This window comes from Mustela erminea, chromosome 1 (genome assembly GCF_009829155.1).
Source record: "Mustela erminea isolate mMusErm1 chromosome 1, mMusErm1.Pri, whole genome shotgun sequence".
NCBI lineage: Eukaryota > Metazoa > Chordata > Mammalia > Carnivora > Mustelidae > Mustela > Mustela erminea.
This window is the reverse complement of record NC_045614.1, coordinates 114780982-114798387: the sequence shown is the minus strand read 5'-3', so window position 1 is coordinate 114798387 and position 17406 is coordinate 114780982. Positions and strand designations below refer to the sequence as shown.

Below are 17406 nucleotides of genomic sequence, written 5' to 3'. Positions count from 1 at the left end.
TGAGTTCTGAGCCCCAAGTTGGGCTCTGTTCTGCACGTGGAGTCTGCTTAGGACTCTCCCTCTCCTACCGTCCCTCTCTGCCTTTCCTGCTCACTCTCTCTCTCTCTCTCAAAAAAAAAAAAAAAAAGATACATTGTCACTTAAGGACAACAGAACACATTGCCAAGAGGTGCTTTTCTGAGACAACACAAATAAAGACACTTTCAAATATGCTGATGTGGGCCATTTACTGTAACTGAGAGATAACATTTGTAAGTTGGTAAGTTGTAAGAGCCCACGTCTCTCCTTGAGTACACCTTAAAGTGAAAGAGTATAAAGTAGTCTAATGAAACTAATATGGGCTTTAATCAAATGGCAAGTTCCTGAAGACTTTGGTTCATTTACTTTACAGACATATTTTGAGGGCCTGCTAAAAGCTAAGTATTATCATAGTCCTTGGGCACAAGAGTGGCTCATAAGTCAGTAAGTTAAATGGCATAGATAGAAGTAGTGTGATGATTGCTAGAATAGAACTAATGATGTAGATTCTGAGTATAAAGAAGATTTTTTTAAAAATGAATTTCCTCTATGCTTTTGGTGTTTACCACACTAATTTAGGCTTTCTGAATGGCAGAGCAGTCACATGCATGCAAATACCTTCCTGTGGTCTGAAAATAGCATTGAATTTGTATAACTTGTGTCTTTGGGGGAACCTATTCCTTTTAAATGCTTTCAAACCAGTAATTCAATCTATCAACATTAGTTTACATTTACTGTTTTGTTTTTTCTTGATAATTCATTTTTCAAAAATACTGAGTATACCTGGAACTTGGTTTCTAAGTCATGTGCAGCTCTTGCTTTTGCTTTTATGAAATCTGTGAGTTTGTTCTCAGGTACATAAATGAAGGTTAGTATGCAGAATAAATATGTGATTTTTACCTGGGGAAAATGAGTGATGAGATTTAAAACAGAAGATACACTCCCCTCTCCCTATCATCTCAAGGGGTTAAAATGATTCCTGCCCAGGATCTGCAATCTTACCTGGTAGGGGAAAGATTTTCAGGACTGTCAAGCTGCTCTGGCTTAGGGTTCTCCCCATGGTGACTGCTTTCCAGTATTTCTTCATTCTGAAGTGAAAGAAATTTTGGTAAGACCGTCTATTTTATTTGGGGGCTGTATATTTTTCTTTTCCCCAATTTATTTGTTTTGTTCGTTTTTGTTTTCAGTGTTCTGGATGAGCACCATGCCCAGTCGCTCATCTTTCTTTTTTTTTCTTGGATTTTTCCCAGCCCCTCTGCAGATCCGTTACAGTTTGCCTTTCGGGCTTCCTTTAGAAACATCAAAAACTCTTTCTCAAAAGCAGATAACATTTTTCCTTAATAGTGAACAGCTATTAATATTGTACTACCCCTTCCCAGTTGACTCACAGTAAGAATTCAGAGTTTGAGCTAAGGGGAAACAGTGAAGAGATCATTTGACTCAGTAGTTCCTTTCTTTCCCCTCTGGGGATAAGAAATGAACATCTGGAGAAATTGTAACCTACCCAAGGCCAAAGAGTTAAAGACAGAGATGAAATAAACCCAGACTCCACTCTCATAGGCTGGTAATCACAAGTCCATTCTAGCATACCATGTCCTGGGACAGCTGGTACCTTACGCTGTATAGATTGGCCCCTGGCACGGGCTTGAAGCTGGGGGTCGGAAGCCTGGCTCACTACCTGCCAGCTCTAAGACCCTGGGCAAGCTCACTGAACCTTTCTACCTCAGTTTCCTCCCCTAGTACATGGACCGTACAGCACTATCTACCACATAGGACTGGGGCTCTTTTTCAGAATATTAGGCATTTAATTATCAGAAAGAGGCAAAACTACTCATTTTACTTTCAAGAAAATACAGTTTTAACAAGGAAGTGAATTTATATAAACTTGATAGCAACAATAGAATCTTAAAGATACTGACTAGTAATGAACACGTAGATAATTAGCCAGCTTTTGAATTCTTCCTGCCTGCCAGGTTCTGTTTAAAGGAGTCCTTTTGTGCTGTCACAAAAGGGAGTATAGATTTTGAATGGGCCCTCTAGCAAAAGTATTGTTGAAGGAAACATAGTTCTGTATAAATTAGAGCTGAAAGGTGAAGGATGAGCTTTTCCCAGTCTAAGGAACAGATGAGAAATCTCCTTGTAAAACAGCTCAGCTAGGCTCTCAGCTGGTTGTTGACAATGCGAGAAGAGAGGCCTCTCGGGCACCTGGGTGGCTCAGTGGGTTAAAGCCTCTGTCTGCGGCTCAGGTCATGATCCCATGGAGCCCCTCATTGATCAAGCCCCGCATTGGGCTCTCTGCTCAGCAGGGAGCCTGCCTCCCCCCCTTCCCCTCTGCCTGCCTCTCTGCCTACTTGTGATCTCTGTCAAATAAATAAAATCTTTAAAAAAAAAAAAAAAAAAAAAAAAGAGGAGCCTCTCACTGGATTAACAGAAAGCAGTCAAGGTAAGGTGGTTTTTGTCATTCACAATGCCAAGTACAGAAACAGCAATTCAAAAATGTTCAACGAATGAAAGAAAATCGGGGATCATTGATCTTTTTCACTGATGTCCTCCCAAATCTGGCATATCCAGAAATCAGGCTAACAAATAAAGGGCCGTTTGGGATACCAGTTTTGCATTCAGCTCTAAAATACACAGGCAATCTTCAATTCTAAGTTCCTATTTGTTTCTTTTAAAATAGGATATCATTTCACTAGGCATCTAAATTGTTAGTATCCACTATTACATATATTTGACCAGATACTCGTAGATATTTCTCATTTCAGTCAATATACAGAAGTAAAATATCAGTCCCCAGATTCAAACCAATCTGGTTATTTTCACCACACCACCAGAACTCTTTCTTCACATTTTCTCTATAATGTGGAACTGATCACTATGGCTGTTAATTCTACATCACATCCTTCTCTAGTTCCTCCCTGTGATGTCCCTATACCTGTGACGTCACACCTGCTGGGCTTTGAACTCTAGCTTTATTTGTCTTTGGGTCCCTAACACGTAATACAGGACCTTTGTAAGGAGTAACCACTATTTCTAACCAAACTTCCTCTCACCATAAAACTTACTACTGCTTATAAAATGAACTGTGCTCTTTCCAGCTCTTCTGTTGGTCTATCGTAAGTGTGGTATATTGTACAGTCTTTTATTTCATGACAATCTAAGGACAGAAAAATAACAATGACTCAAACAAAGTGTATAGGTATGGACTGTCATCTTTTTTTTTTTTTTTAATATTTTATTTGTTTATTTGACAGAGATCTCAGGTAGGCAGAGAGGCAGGCAGAGAGAGAGGAAGGGAAGCAGACTCCCTGCTGAGCAGAGAGCCCGATGCGGGGCTCGATCCCAGGATCCTGGGATCATGACCTGAGCCGAAGGCAGAGGCTTTAACCCACTGAGCCACCCAGGCGCCCCTGGACTGTCATCTTTTACGATGAATGATGATGTCCTAATTTATAGATTTTGTCGTGCATGAGACATGGGCTTGCTGAAATGCCTGGATATGGACTTGGTGTCAACCCATATTTCTAGGACCACGAGTCAAATGAATGATGTCAGGGTAGAAAAAGGATCCTCTGTTGATCAAGTTTGATGGAATATAACCCTGCTGCCACTGAGAATGTGATGGGAAGGATCCACAGCAGATCTGGGTGCTGCTTTAATAACTTTATACCAATATTTCACTAAAGTTTAGACAAATTAGTTGTGTTCTGGTGCAGTAGCTTCCAAAGTCTGACCATGGCCCACAAGAAAAACATCAAAACATACATACACACTTATTGGGATTTATAATAAATATGTTTTTGATCTTGCCCTATATCTGGCACAGATCTCCTAAGACTTATAATTTCCTAAGTGATAAGAGCCATGAAGTTTTCTTTTGTTATTCATAACAAACCCCTTTCAACCCCACCAGAGTTTATGTTAATAAGGTAGCTTATGGGGGCTGGTTGCCACGGGAACCAAGCACATGATTCTAATTTGAGGGTGGGAACTTTCAGTTCCCTTGACCAACACCCTTTGGGGGCCGGGGGAAGGGGGCTGAAGACTGAATTCAACTACTAATGGCCAATGGTTTAGCCTGTCATGCCTATGTAATGAAGCCTCCAAAACACCCAAAAAAGGAGCTTCTGGGTTGGTGAACACACAGAAATGGGGAGTAGGTGGCTTGCTCAGAGAGCACGGAAGCTCCATGTCCCTATACCTTGCCCTATGCATCTCTTCCATCTGGCTGTTCCTGAATTACATCCTTTTGAGATAAACTGGTAATCTAGTAAGTAAAATGTTTCTCTGAGTTCTCGGATCCACTCTAGCAAATTAATCAAACCCAAGGAGAGTATAATGGGAAACTGATCTATAGCAGGTTGGTCAAAAGCACCGGGGACAACCTGGACTTTTCAAATGGCATCTAAAGGGGGTGGGGGAGCAATCTTAAAGGACTGAGTCCTTAACTTGAGGGAAGTGATTCTATCTCTAGGTAGACAGTGCCAGAATTTAGTTAATTGCTTGGTTGTGTTGTAAACACACACACACATACACACACACACACACACACACACACACACACACACACCAGACATACATATAGCTAATGTGACATACTCTATTTTTAAATTAGGCCATCCTTGTTGCATTCTGCTCTTCTTCTTTATTTTCAATGCTTGTGAACCCACTAAAGTTCACGGTCACCACTGCCACCTGAACTTTGAAAATCTCTTAGTGAAAAGAACACAGATTCTTCATGTGAAAGGTACATCCGGGTGGGAATCTCTGGCTTACTTTTTATTTAAAAGTGACCGTGGGCAAGACTTCTTTGCACCTTAGGTCTCTCTGTAAAAGAGGACTTACTGTATCTATATCAGAGGGGTGTTGTGGTGATTTGAGGTAAGGAATTCAAGTACTTGGTACAAAGAAGCCTTGATAAATGGTATTTGAGGTTGGCTCTTTAATATCTTCTTTGTGGGGATTAAAATGGGTAATGTCTGTAAAGCACCCAGGGACACTGACCTGCAGTAATTGCTGGGCAGTTCCTACCTGCTCCTGTGTAATAGAGACCCCATATTTCTCACTAGCTGGGAGGTGTTGGCCAAGTCACCTAGGCTCTCTGGGCATCTATTTTCTTCTGTATAAAATGAGGGAGATGTGTGAATTGGTGATGTGTGATATGTGAATTGGCTGCTTATAATATCAAATACCAACATAGATACTATTGCTTCTGATTTTGAGATGAAAGCTGAAATGTAGCCACATTACTTTGGGGGAAAACTTTAAATTAATCTTCCTCAAAGGTCTAGAAGGAAGACCATATTTAAATAAATGCTTGTTTTTTTCAAATATTGGGTCTTCTGTTCCTTTTATTTTGAATAATGAACCAAGAAGATTAACCACAGACCAACCAGCCAATTGCTGCTATGCTTTTTGTTAGAGATTCCTTAGGAGTCTCGTGAATTATAGAATAATGCTTTTTGATTTTTTTAAAGATTTTATTTATCTGTTTGAGAGAGAGAGAGAGAGCAAGAGCACGAGTGTGTAGGGGGAGAGGTAGAGGGGGCAGGAGTGGGACAAGCTGACTCCACCCTGAGCATAGAGCCTGCCGTGGGATTTGATCCCACGACCTTGAGATCATGACCTGAGCCAAAACCAAGAGTTGGATGCTTAACCAACTGAGCCACCTAGGTCCCCTAAAATGATGCCTTTTTAAAGCAGAGCAACAAGTTCCTGTGGAATCATATCCTGTTCCCCTTTAGTCAACCCTGACTTAGAGTTGCTCCTAGGGTATCTCAAAGAGTGGATTTTCTCAGCCAGCTGGTGATTTAAAAGGGAATTGATCCAAAAATCACCTTACTGGAGGACTAATCAGGTGGAAAAGCCCCTCCCCATTTATGTTTATTTTATTCTTAAGAAAAAGGGGTGGCTATGAAGGCAAGCAGCTGCCAACTGCTCTAGGCCCAACATCACTCCCCAGTCTCTAGCCCAGTCTCTCCTGAGTTTCGAAATGACATCAACCAACATACAGGTCCTCTAGCAACAAACACGTAACCTGTTTTGGTTACATCTTTTCAACAAACATGTAACCTAAGTGTTTTGTTTCCCCCATATTTTGAAGAAGGTCATGTTTCAAAATTGAGAGAACAGGCTAATTTCTTGGCTTGAAAGGAATTTTGTTTAAAAATTTTATCTCAGGGTCGCTGGGGTGGCTTAGTCAGTTGAGTGACCAACTCTTGGTTTCAGCTCAGGTCATGATCTCAGGGTCATGAGATCAAGCCCTGCATCGGGCTACATGCTCAGTGGGGAGTCTGCTTGAGATTTTCTCTCCCTCTCCCCCTGCCCCTGCCTCTGCTCTACTGTGTGCTCTCTCTCTCTCTCTTTGGAGAATATCTTTTTTTTCCTTTTTTTGAGAATATCTTTTTAAAAGTATCAATCAACTTTTAAAAAATACCTACTTTTTAAAAAGTATCAGGACACCTGGGTGGCTCAGTGGGTTAAGCCACTGCCTTCAGCTCAGGTCGTGATCTCAGGGTCCTGGAATCAAGTCCTGCATCAGGCTCCCTGCTTTCTCTCTCTCTCTCTGCCTACCTCTCTGCCTACTTGTGATCTCTGTCAAATAAATAAATAAAAATCTTAAAAAAAAAAAAAAAAAGTATCAGTAGCTGGGGGCACCTGGATGGCTCAGTCACTCAAGTTTCCAACTCCTGGCTTGGGCTCAGGTCACGATCTCATGGGTGGTGGGATTGAGCCCTGGTTGGACTGCATTCAGCATATAGTCTGCTTGAGATTCTCTCCCTCTGCACCCCCTGCCCCTGCCACTTCTTGCATGCATGCACATGCACTAAAATAAATAAATGAATAAATCTTTTAAAAAAGAAAGTGTCAATAACTGATTTTCAATTGATTATTAAGGTTTGGTTTGGTTTGGTTTTGTCCCCAAAGGAGAGATAGCAACATTTGAACTGAATCAAATTAGATTTTTCCTACAGTTAAATTATTACACTCTATGATTTTAGGGATGCTTGGAAAGCAATTTCAGTTCCAACTCTTTTAAAGTGATGGTACCTGATAAATCAAGGTGAAAGTATCATTTATTGTTTTATCACATTTCTTTAAAAAAGAAGCTACTAGACCTTATTGTGAGAAGAAGTAAGGTAGATAAAGGCTGAACCATCCTCTTCATTTCCATATAAAGAGTGACCATTGCAAGTATTTATGGTTAAGCATTTTACAAAATTATAAATTAATCTTGAAAACCAGAGAAGTTGAAGAAGTAGAACAAGCAAGAATTACTGAAAAATTACACAATGGTGGGTTGTAGGGAGGACAATGGGGGAAAATGGAAAAAGAAAATTCTCCAAAGGCCATTCAACCTCCAGCCTCAGTCCAGTCCAAGGTGGTCTCAGAGACAGTCCCAGAGTGAAAAGCATCAGCCCTGGGAAGGGATGGCTCTGCCTTTTCCTCCCCATTGCTAGAACTTCTGAGGGAATGGGGGAAACCTTTTCTTTGTCATTTTTGTTTGTTTGTTTTTGTTTTCTCCTTTTTGAGATCCAGGGAGTTCTGATGTGGAGAATAGGAAGAACTTTTGAAAAACAGGACCACTTAGAGACTCTACCGTGGGAACAGATTGCTAGCTGGCTAGTCTGTTCTGTTTGCACCATCTCACCGGCCCTTCCCAGCACATCTTTTCTTATCCTTCATTGTCACTGCCAGAAGAAGCCACTGCCTTTGGATAATAGGGCAGTCTATCTTTCTTTCTTTTCTTTTTAATGACAAGTGTTTCCAGAAGGGTTAAGGAGCTGTCTGTCACTCATCATTCATGCACTGCTATGAATTAGCTCATTCAGATATTCTCCTACCTCTAGACCAGATCAGCTGTATTGTGTAGGCACTTCCAAGAGGGAAGGGAGAGAAGAGGAAGGTTTTAGCACATATTAGAGCCGTTTGGAGGAGAAGGGCAGGCTTGAGAAGACAGGCATGAGCAGTCCTGAGGCTTTGTGGGAATGGAAAATGAACAGAGAAAGATAGGGGAATGGGTCCCAAATGTAAACTTTTCCTATTTAAAAAAATTTCCAGGGTCTCTTTTATCTAAGATCTTGAATTTCCCAGCCATTAGTAATTAGTTCAATGATCTTACTTGTTAAATTGGTTTTTAAAGACTGGACTAACACTCGAAAACAATGTTTATAATATTTTGTTTATGAGAAAAGTGTCTTTTTTAAAAAATGCAACATTGTTTTTACAATGATTTACAATGCTGTAGTTCTGTTTAAAGGATCAGAAATTGAGAAATATGTTGCAAGATACCTTTCTCCCACTCCCAAACCAAGAAATGTGACCAAGGACATTGAAGTTTCCTATATATTTGGAATTCTCTCAAGCTATTTGATTTCATGTGGTTTTAATCTCAATGTATAACTGTCAATGTAACATTATTTTTGTGTGTCTGTAAATCTTAACTCATAAATAAAATCACAAGTTTGAAAGGTATTTTTTTAGACCAATCTTTGATCCTTAACCTATTTCACAAGTAATTTCCACATAACCTCAAGGTCAGCTGGCTTATTCTCTTTGGTATGTGTGTTGGAGGAGAAAGCTATACCTCATAGGAAGAGAAGGTGTGGGTTGCTGTTACAGATGTACGATACCCTACAAAAGTTGGACTCAAATTTTTAAGTCCTCACTTTCTACAGATTTTTTTCTGAGTGCTCTATATTAGCAAACAAATTCATCCAATTAGAAATCCATGATGGAAACCTCAAGGTATCTTCAATATCTTCTCTCCCTCTCTATTAAATCGGTCCCCTTTCTTCTCTGCCTTGATCTATTCCTCATTCATCACACTTTCTGAGACAGTCTAATGTGTTCGAGGCACTGGGGAGGATATCTGGATTAACTGGTACAAGCTCTGCCCATCTCCCTTTTTCTGTCATTAGGAGGCTCTTAACACTGGAGTTACACCTAGACTGTAACACCTGCTGGCAGCTGGTCCATCTACCTGCCTTCTTCTAGTCTACTCTTCATTGCCATACCAGAGTCATCTTTCTAATACATAGGTGTCCTTCCTGGCAACAACTTCTAACCAAAGCCTTCAGCAACCTGTTCTGGTCTACCTCTCTGGCTTTCTCGAACCATTCCCAGAATAGCCTATACCCCTTCAGATTTTTGATACTTTATATCCTTCCCCATCTTGACTGCCTTTCTCTGTCTTATCCAACTTTCAAAGTTGTATTTATTTTTCAAAGCTAAGTTCAAATGCCATCTCCTTTATAAAACTATCCCCAATACTGTTGTTATGAACTGTTCCTTCTTCTGCCTTCTAACATGTTATATTCCTTTTAGCAAAGGTATGTCATTCTCCTCTACATTATAAATTATTTGAAATATATAGTTTCCCTCATGAGACTTGTAAGTTTCCTGAGTTCAGGCCCCATGTTAGAATTGTTTCCATATGACCCATAGCAATTGCTTTAATATATAGTAAATGGAGCAGAATACGACACCAATGAGATGGGACCAATGAGATATTTTAGTCAACAGTGGTCTTAACTGTTATTCTGTCCTATTTCATATAGCTCCCTCAATGAAAGTACATTCTCATAGATTAATATAATCACACACTTGCTTCACTAAGTTCTGGACTGTATTAGCCTAAGAGATCTATATCTACCTTAATGAGCTCTCTTCATCCCGAGTCCTCATGACATATGAATATAGCCTCTAGGCAAGTGTGGCCCAAAATGCATCCTTATACCACCTAGTTAATTCTAGTTACCAAATTAAAAATATTGAATTTAAAAGTTAAAAATTCAGATTCCAGGACCATACTCTAGCCCTCCTGAATCACAATCTGAGGGTAGATCTTGAGAATCTCCATCATTAATAAGCTTCTCAGGGCTACAATCCATAGGAAACCCTGATAATCTCCATTCTCGAAATTCCTCAGATAGCTTAGTTGGGGGCTGCCTCAAAGACTTTGTGGATTCTCTCAATGACCAGACTTCAAGCATCATAGAGGGTGAACCCTGAAATGCGCTTACAGTTTATATAGTTCTCCTGTTGAGAATCAGAGGTAAATGAAAGCTCTGGGGATTCAAAGGAGTGAGAAAGCAAGGAACTGAATTTGGACCTGATCTACTATTATTTGGCAAAACAGTACATATTCAAGATCAGGAGAAGCTATTCAATTTAAGACCCGGGCCTGACCGCCCTTCAGCCACTGTTCATCTTTTACACAGTACATTTTATCTATAAACATGGGATTAAATGGGAAACTAAAATTACAAAGAATCCGCTGTATGTAAGGCATCATGCTAGGTGCTCCCACATATTTCTCATGTTTTAAATATTTTATTTTGATTATTTAACATTATCATTATTAATGAAGTCATGTAGTTCCCAATTAATCAGTCACTGCGGGGTGGCTTTATCCCCATTTTGCAGAAGAGGAATTTAGAGTATGAGAGATTAAGTAAACCGGTAGTTAGATTAAGTAACTAATAGGTTATAGGTAAATAGATTAAGTTAGATAGATAAGTAAACTGTTAGATTAAATGAACTACGAGTTTCAAATCCCGGTTCCACCATTTACTAGTTGTGTGACCCTTAGGGAAGCTCACTTAACTTCTCAGAGTCTCAACAGCATCACGGATAAAACAAGGGAAACATCAGCTACCTCATCTTCTTCCTCAAGGTATTGAGGATTTGGGATGAAATCAGGTACACAGAGCATGCAGCGCAATGTCTGGGTCTCGCCAGTGTTAGCAACCTCTCCCTCACCTTCTCATTCTCTAACTTACAGAATTGGGGTTTTTTTTTCTTTAATTTTTATGGAGGAGGCTGTTTGCTTGCAAGCTTAAAAAGGCCCCTGCTATGCTAAGCCACACTAACAGGTGCCCAGCAACAGTTTGTTGGTGCTCACAGCCAGTAGCTCGGCCTTTATCCTGAGAGTTCACATTCATGAAAAAGGAATTTTCATCAGTGTCTGGCCTCTTTCCAGCTCTGAAGAAGCTGTGATACGAACAGCCTGGAAAAGCAGCCCTTGTGAGTCATGCTTCCAGGTTCTAGCTTCCAGCTGGTGATGTAAAGGACCCAAATCAGCCACATCACCACTGCCAGCAACCACCGCAAATCCCCACGGCTGGGCTTTCCCAGACCTTGTCGGGGAGTCTAGTGCGGGGGTGCACAGCTGCCAGACGGCCCCAGAGCCGCAGCCCGTTTGTCAGGTTGAGTGTGCATCCCTTCCGACAAGAAAAGCAAAGAGTACCCCACCTGAGAAGACAGAACACCTTTTTTGGAAATGAGTTCTCTGATGATGATAAAATCATAGCTTGATTTGGTTGCATGATTTTGTTGTATGTAGTCACTATCTGAGTCTAGGGGCAATCACGGGTAGCTTTGGTTTATTTCTCTCTCTCTCTCTCTCTCTCTTTTTTTTTTTTTGGTCTGTGAGCATTTACCCAAGGAAAGCAAGGCGTGGCATTTACCACAGTGTTATGATCTGCGTTGTGCTTTCATTTTGTCTTTACATTCTATGTCAAAGGTCAAGGATGTCTGATTGTCCCCAGAGTCAGAGGTTATGCATTTTGGTCCTCTGTCCTGGACAGTGGCCACAAAACACAAGCAGCAATGATTCTTCTTGATGTTAGCCAACCTCCTTGCTCCTCCTTTTAATAAGCCATGAATCACACAGACAGAAATCGAAACCTTTTTTCTAACCTACTTTTTTTTTTTTTAACCAGTTTTCTTACATATTTTGGAATGACGATTTCCCTGGTTATTCTACCTACCTTGTCAAGTGCTGATGGAATTTATTGGTCCTGAGTTGATTTTTAAGTCTAGGATTTGGGGATTAATTCATAAACCCTCTTCCTTCCTACTTGTGGTCATTCATGACTATATGGATTCTGCTCACACTTCTCACAGCCTTGGCTTTTAGAAGTAGAAGTCTGACCAGCTTCTGTTCGCCAAATTGAGGAAATCTGGCAGACAATTCCTACTCTGCTTGCTCCACTGCCTTGACTGTTAACATAATGCTGTTGCAGGAAAAGCCCTTTATTAAATACACAAGTGAGGTAACAATAAGGAAAAAAAAAAAACAACAAAAGCCCAGGACAATTGTAACATGGGCTTGCACTGGCTTACCAACACCGATGCTATTGGTGATCTGCCTAACTATGAGGCAGCCGGCATCCTAGAAGGATGGGCTTAGAATCTGAATTAAATAAGCAGCACGGGCAAAGGGAAGAAACCAGAAATTCTAGTGGCCAGAGCTTCTTGGGTTCTACCTAACATTTTCCAACTCAATAGGCCTCTGGTTCTTCCCCTGCCCTAGTTCTTGCATTGTCTATTTTTACCAATATATAAAATCCAAGTAAATAATAAATGTAGCTTATGGAAACCTTTCCTCTTAAACACCCTAAGGTCTTCCCTGAGAAAAGGTGCCTTACGCTTACTGACTATATTTTCCTTTTTTGTTTTTTCAACAAATAAAACAGCAGCACTCATATTTATTGTTCACACTTACTGAAATAACTCACTCAATTTTGGATTCTTTTATATGAGAACCTCCATGTACACACAACCCCTCTGGCATCTTTGTAAATTGTGTAGGCCATAAACACGTTGTCTAAAGATGAGGCAAAGAAAATCACAGAGCAGGGTGGTAAGTTCAAATCACACTGTGGGTTAATAGCAACAGCATGTAAGTTCAGGGGCTGGACCTGAGCTTTGGTGCACTTGACCCAGCTCTCACCTTCAGAGATGAGATTCTCGAAAGCCCAGGGTACAGAGATGGTAGGGTGGTGCTCAGTTTTGAAGGTGATCATGGTTAAGCCCTTTTTATGTCGTGCAATAATTCCACAAACTTCATGGATGTCAAGTCTGATGAAGCTTCATTACATTTGCCCATTTCAAAAAACTGCTCGTTACTCTTTAAAACGGCTAATCACAGCTGTGTGAAACTGCAGAGTGTTACCTAACTCTGGAAGACATGGTAAAGCAATTTATCCCTCCGCAGGGGATTCTGAAACACTACAGCAATGTTCTCAGCTGCCTAAACAGACAGAAGATAGCAGCTTGTTAAGAAAAGTCTGCTGGGAACTCCACTTCCCACCTTGTTTATGTCTCAAGGAAGAAAAGTTGGAGACCCCCTTTCTGCCTGACTCCATCATGGGCGGTGGAGTACCTGTGGGGTCCTCTATTCAGACCACAAGGCACAGATGCCAAGTCCAAACTGTTGCTAAAGTATGTGTAACCCAGGGTCCACTGGCGTCTGCCTTCAGAACCATTCTGTCAGTCAGATACTCACCTTTTAGGGAGGCAGGAGGAAAGGAACCCCTTCCAGGGTTGCTTCTACAGCAACACATTTTTTATTTGGGCATTTAAATATAATGTTACTTTACAATTATACGGTGCTTGGCACTTTTCAAATTTTCATTTGCTGCTCAAAATTAGTTTCAGGTAATAGCTATTGTTATCCCCATTTTTACAGATGAGAAACAGGCTTAAAGTGGCTTCTGTGGCTTCCAGGCAGGTGTGCCTGATTCCAAAGTTTATGCTTTCTTTTTTTTAACTTTGATTTTGAAATAATTATGGATTCCCATAAGGCTGCAAAGAAACATACAAGGAAGTCTCATGTACTCTTCCCCCACTTCCTCTAATATTAGTATCTTACACAACTAGAGTACAGTACTAAAAGCAAGAAAATGATGTTCACACAATCAACAGAGTTTATTCAGAGTTCACCGGTGGTGCATGCACGCAAGTGTGTGTGGCTCTATGCAATTCAGCCATGGTTTTTTGCACATAAACCACACACTGTCCCAGCAATTTTAAATATGAGTCAGAGTATAGGAATGCACAAAATGACTTTTTTCTCAATAACATAGTATCTACCAACAATTACATCCATGACCAGTTTTTCTAGTTGCAATTAAGAAGAAAGAAAATGAAGAAATCCTACAAACCTCAGCTCTTAAAAGCACTAGTCTGTGTTACGTGCCGTTATGGCCACATCGTCTGGAGGTGTGATAGGTATGGGATAGGGGAATTTCATTTATTGGTAATTATGGCAGCAATATTCGCTTATGTCAGAAATCTCAAATCATAAAAGAAAAAGGTGATCTTACCTTGACTTCAAATTTAGTCTTGTCATCTTCCTTTTCCAATGTCCCTGCATAAGTTTCCTCAGATGTCCTCTGAAGAGGAGCTAGAGAAAGAAAACATGCCATTATTGGCAACTCAGCTTAAAAATACCCCAGAGTGTGTAGCCTGGCGGGACTAGGTTGGGCCAACTGAATAACAAAGCTTAACTGAGCTACTGTGATGATTTCCGAGGTGTGAGATGAAATTGGAGGTGAAGGAGAGATGCAGAAAAGAAATAGCCTTTGACCCCAGGCATTTAACATTTGATCCGAAGAGATAAAAATCACACACAACACCACATGAAACATTAAACTACAACAAATCAGTAAACATAATGTGGTAAAAATGAGAAAACCTCCATCATTCCCATTTTTAAGTCTCGGTGAAAAGGTTACTTTCTTCAGGAAGTCTCCCTTGACATTCAGACTTCATGGATTCTTTTTTTTTTTTAATTTAAATTAACTTTTTATTTTTCATAAACATATATTTTTATCCCCAGGGGTACAGGTCTGTGAATCACCAGGTTTACACACTTCACAGCACTCACCAAAGCACATACCCTCCCCAATGTTCATAATCCCACCCCCTTCTCCCAAACCCCCTCCCCCCAGCAACCCTCAGTTTGTTTTGTGAGATTAAGAGTCACTTATGGTTTGTCTCCCTCCCAATCCCATCTTGTTTCATTCATTCTTCTCCTACCCACTTAAGCCCCCATGTTGCATCACCACTTCCTCATATCAGGGAGATCATATGATAGTTGTCTTTCTCTGCTTGACTTATTTCGCTAAGCATGATACGCTCTAGTTCCATCCATGTTGTCGCAAATGGCAAGATTTCATTTCTTTTGATGGCTGCATAGTATTCCATTGTGTATATATACCACATCTTCTTGATCCATTCATCTGTTGATGGACATCTAGGTTCTTTCCATAGTTTGGCTATTGTGGACATTGCTGCTATAAACATTCGGGTGCATGTGCCCCTTTGGATCACTACGTTTGTATCCTTAGGGTAAATACCCAATAGTGCAATTGCTGGGTCATAGGGCAATTCTATTTTCAACATTTTGAGGAACCTCCATGCTGTTTTCCAGAGTGGCTGCACCAGCTTGCATTCCCACCAACAGTGTAGGAGGGTTCCCCTTTCTCCGCATCCTCGCCAGCATCTGTCATTTCCTGACTTGATGATTTTAGCCATTCTGACTGGTGTGAGGTGATATCTCATTGTGGTTTTGATTTGTATTTCCCTGATGCCGAGTGATATGGAGCACTTTTTCATGTGTCTGTTGGCCATCTGGATGTCTTCTTTGCAGAAATGTCTGTTCATGTCCTCTGCCCATTTCTTGATTGGATTATTTGTTCTTTGGGTGTTGAGTTTGCTAAGTTCTTTATAGATTCTGGACACTAGTCCTTTATCTGATATGTCATTTGCAAATATCTTCTCCCATTCTGTCAGTTGTCTTTTGATTTTGTTAACTGTTTCCTTTGCTGTGCAAAAGCTTTTGATCTTGATGAAATCCCAATAGTTCATTTTTGCCCTTGCTTCCCTTGCCTTTTGCGTTGTTCCTAGGAAGATGTTGCTGCGGCAGAGGTCAAAGAGGTTGCTGCCTGTGTTCTCCTCAAGGATTTTGATGGATTCCTTTCGCACATTGAGGTCCTTCATCCATTTTGAGTCTATTTTTGTGTGTGGTGTAAGGAAATGGTCCAATTTCATTTTTCTGCATGTGGCTGTCCAATTTTCCCAGCACCATTTATTGAAGAGGCTGTCTTTTTTCCATTGGACATTCTTTCCTGCTTTGTCGAAGATTAGTTGACCATAGAGTTGAGGGTCTATTTCTGGGCTCTCTATTCTGTTCCATTGATCTATGTGTCTGTTTTTGTGCCAGTACCATGCTGTCTTGATGACGACAGCTTTGTAATAGAGCTTGAAGTCCGGAATTGTGATGCCACCAACGTTGGCTTTCTTTTTCAATATCCCTTTGGCTATTCGAGGTCTTTTCTGGTTCCATATAAATTTTAGCATTATTTGTTCCATTTCTTTGAAAAAGATGGATGGTACTTTGATAGGAATTGCATTAAATGTGTAGATTGCTTTAGGTAGCATAGACATTTTCACAATATTTATTCTTCCAATCCAGGAGCATGGAACATTTTTCCATTTCTTTGTGTCTTCCTCAATTGCTTTCATGAGTACTTTATAGTTTTCTGAGTATAGATTCTGTGTCTCTTTGGTTAGGTTTATTCCTAGGTATCTTATGGTTTTGGGTGCAATTGTAAATGGGATTGACTCCTTAATTTCTCTTTCTTCTGTCTTGCTGTTGGTGTAGAGAAATGCAACTGATTTCTGTGCATTGATTTTATATCCTGACACTTTACTGAATTCCTGTATAAGTTCTAGCAGTTTTGGAGTGGAGTCTTTTGGGTTTTCCACATATAGTATCATATCATCTGCGAAGAGTGATAATTTGACTTCTTCTTTGCCGATTTGGATGCCTTTAATTTCCTTTTGTTGTCTGATTGCTGAGGCTAGGACCTCTAGTACTATGTTGAATAGCAGTGGTGATAATGGACATCCCTGCCGTGTTCCTGACCTTAGCGGAAAAGCTTTCAGTTTTTCTCCATTGAGAATGATATTTGCGGTGGGTTTTTCATAGATGGCTTTGATGATATTGAGGTATGTGCCCTCTATCCCTACACTTTGAAGAGTTTTGATCAGGAAGGGATGCTGTACTTTGTCAAATGCTTTTTCAGCATCTATTGAGAGTATCATATGGTTCTTGTTCTTTCTTTTATTGATGTGTTGTATCACATTGACTGATTTGCGGATGTTGAACCAACCTTGCAGCCCTGGAATAAATCCCACTTGGTCGTGGTGAATAATCTTTTTAATGTACTGTTGAATCCTATTGGCTAGTATTTTGTTGAGTATTTTCGCATCTGTGTTCATCAAGGATATCGGTCTATAGCTCTCTTTTTTGGTGGGATCCTTGTCTGGTTTTGGGATCAAGGTGATGCTGGCTTCATAAAATGAGTTTGGAAGTTTTCCTTCCATTTCTATTTTTTGGAACAGTTTCAGGAGAATAGGAATTAGTTCTTCTTTAAATGTTTGGTAGAATTCCCCTGGGAAGCCGTCTGGCCCTGGGCTTTTGTTTGTTTGGAGATTTTTAATGACTGTTTCAATCTCCTTACTGGTTATGGGTCTGTTCAGGCTTTCTATTTCTTCCTGGTTCAGTTGTGGTAGTTTATATGTTTCTAGGAA

The 17406-nt window shown here is 40.3% G+C and overlaps 1 protein-coding gene across 3 annotated transcripts in view; it reads right to left on the bottom strand.

Annotated features, from left to right (window-relative positions):
* MCF2L2 (MCF.2 cell line derived transforming sequence-like 2) overlaps positions 1-17406 on the bottom strand; it is a 251185-nt gene that overhangs the window by 93048 nt on the left and 140731 nt on the right. For all 3 annotated transcript variants that reach the window (XM_032339584.1, XM_032339564.1, XM_032339575.1), the window contains 2 exons: positions 14133-14212; positions 1021-1106 (listed from right to left, as the gene is read on the bottom strand). In XM_032339584.1, the coding sequence (XP_032195475.1) occupies positions 1021-1106; positions 14133-14212 (166 nt within the window). The remainder of the gene's footprint in view (positions 1-1020; positions 1107-14132; positions 14213-17406) is intronic.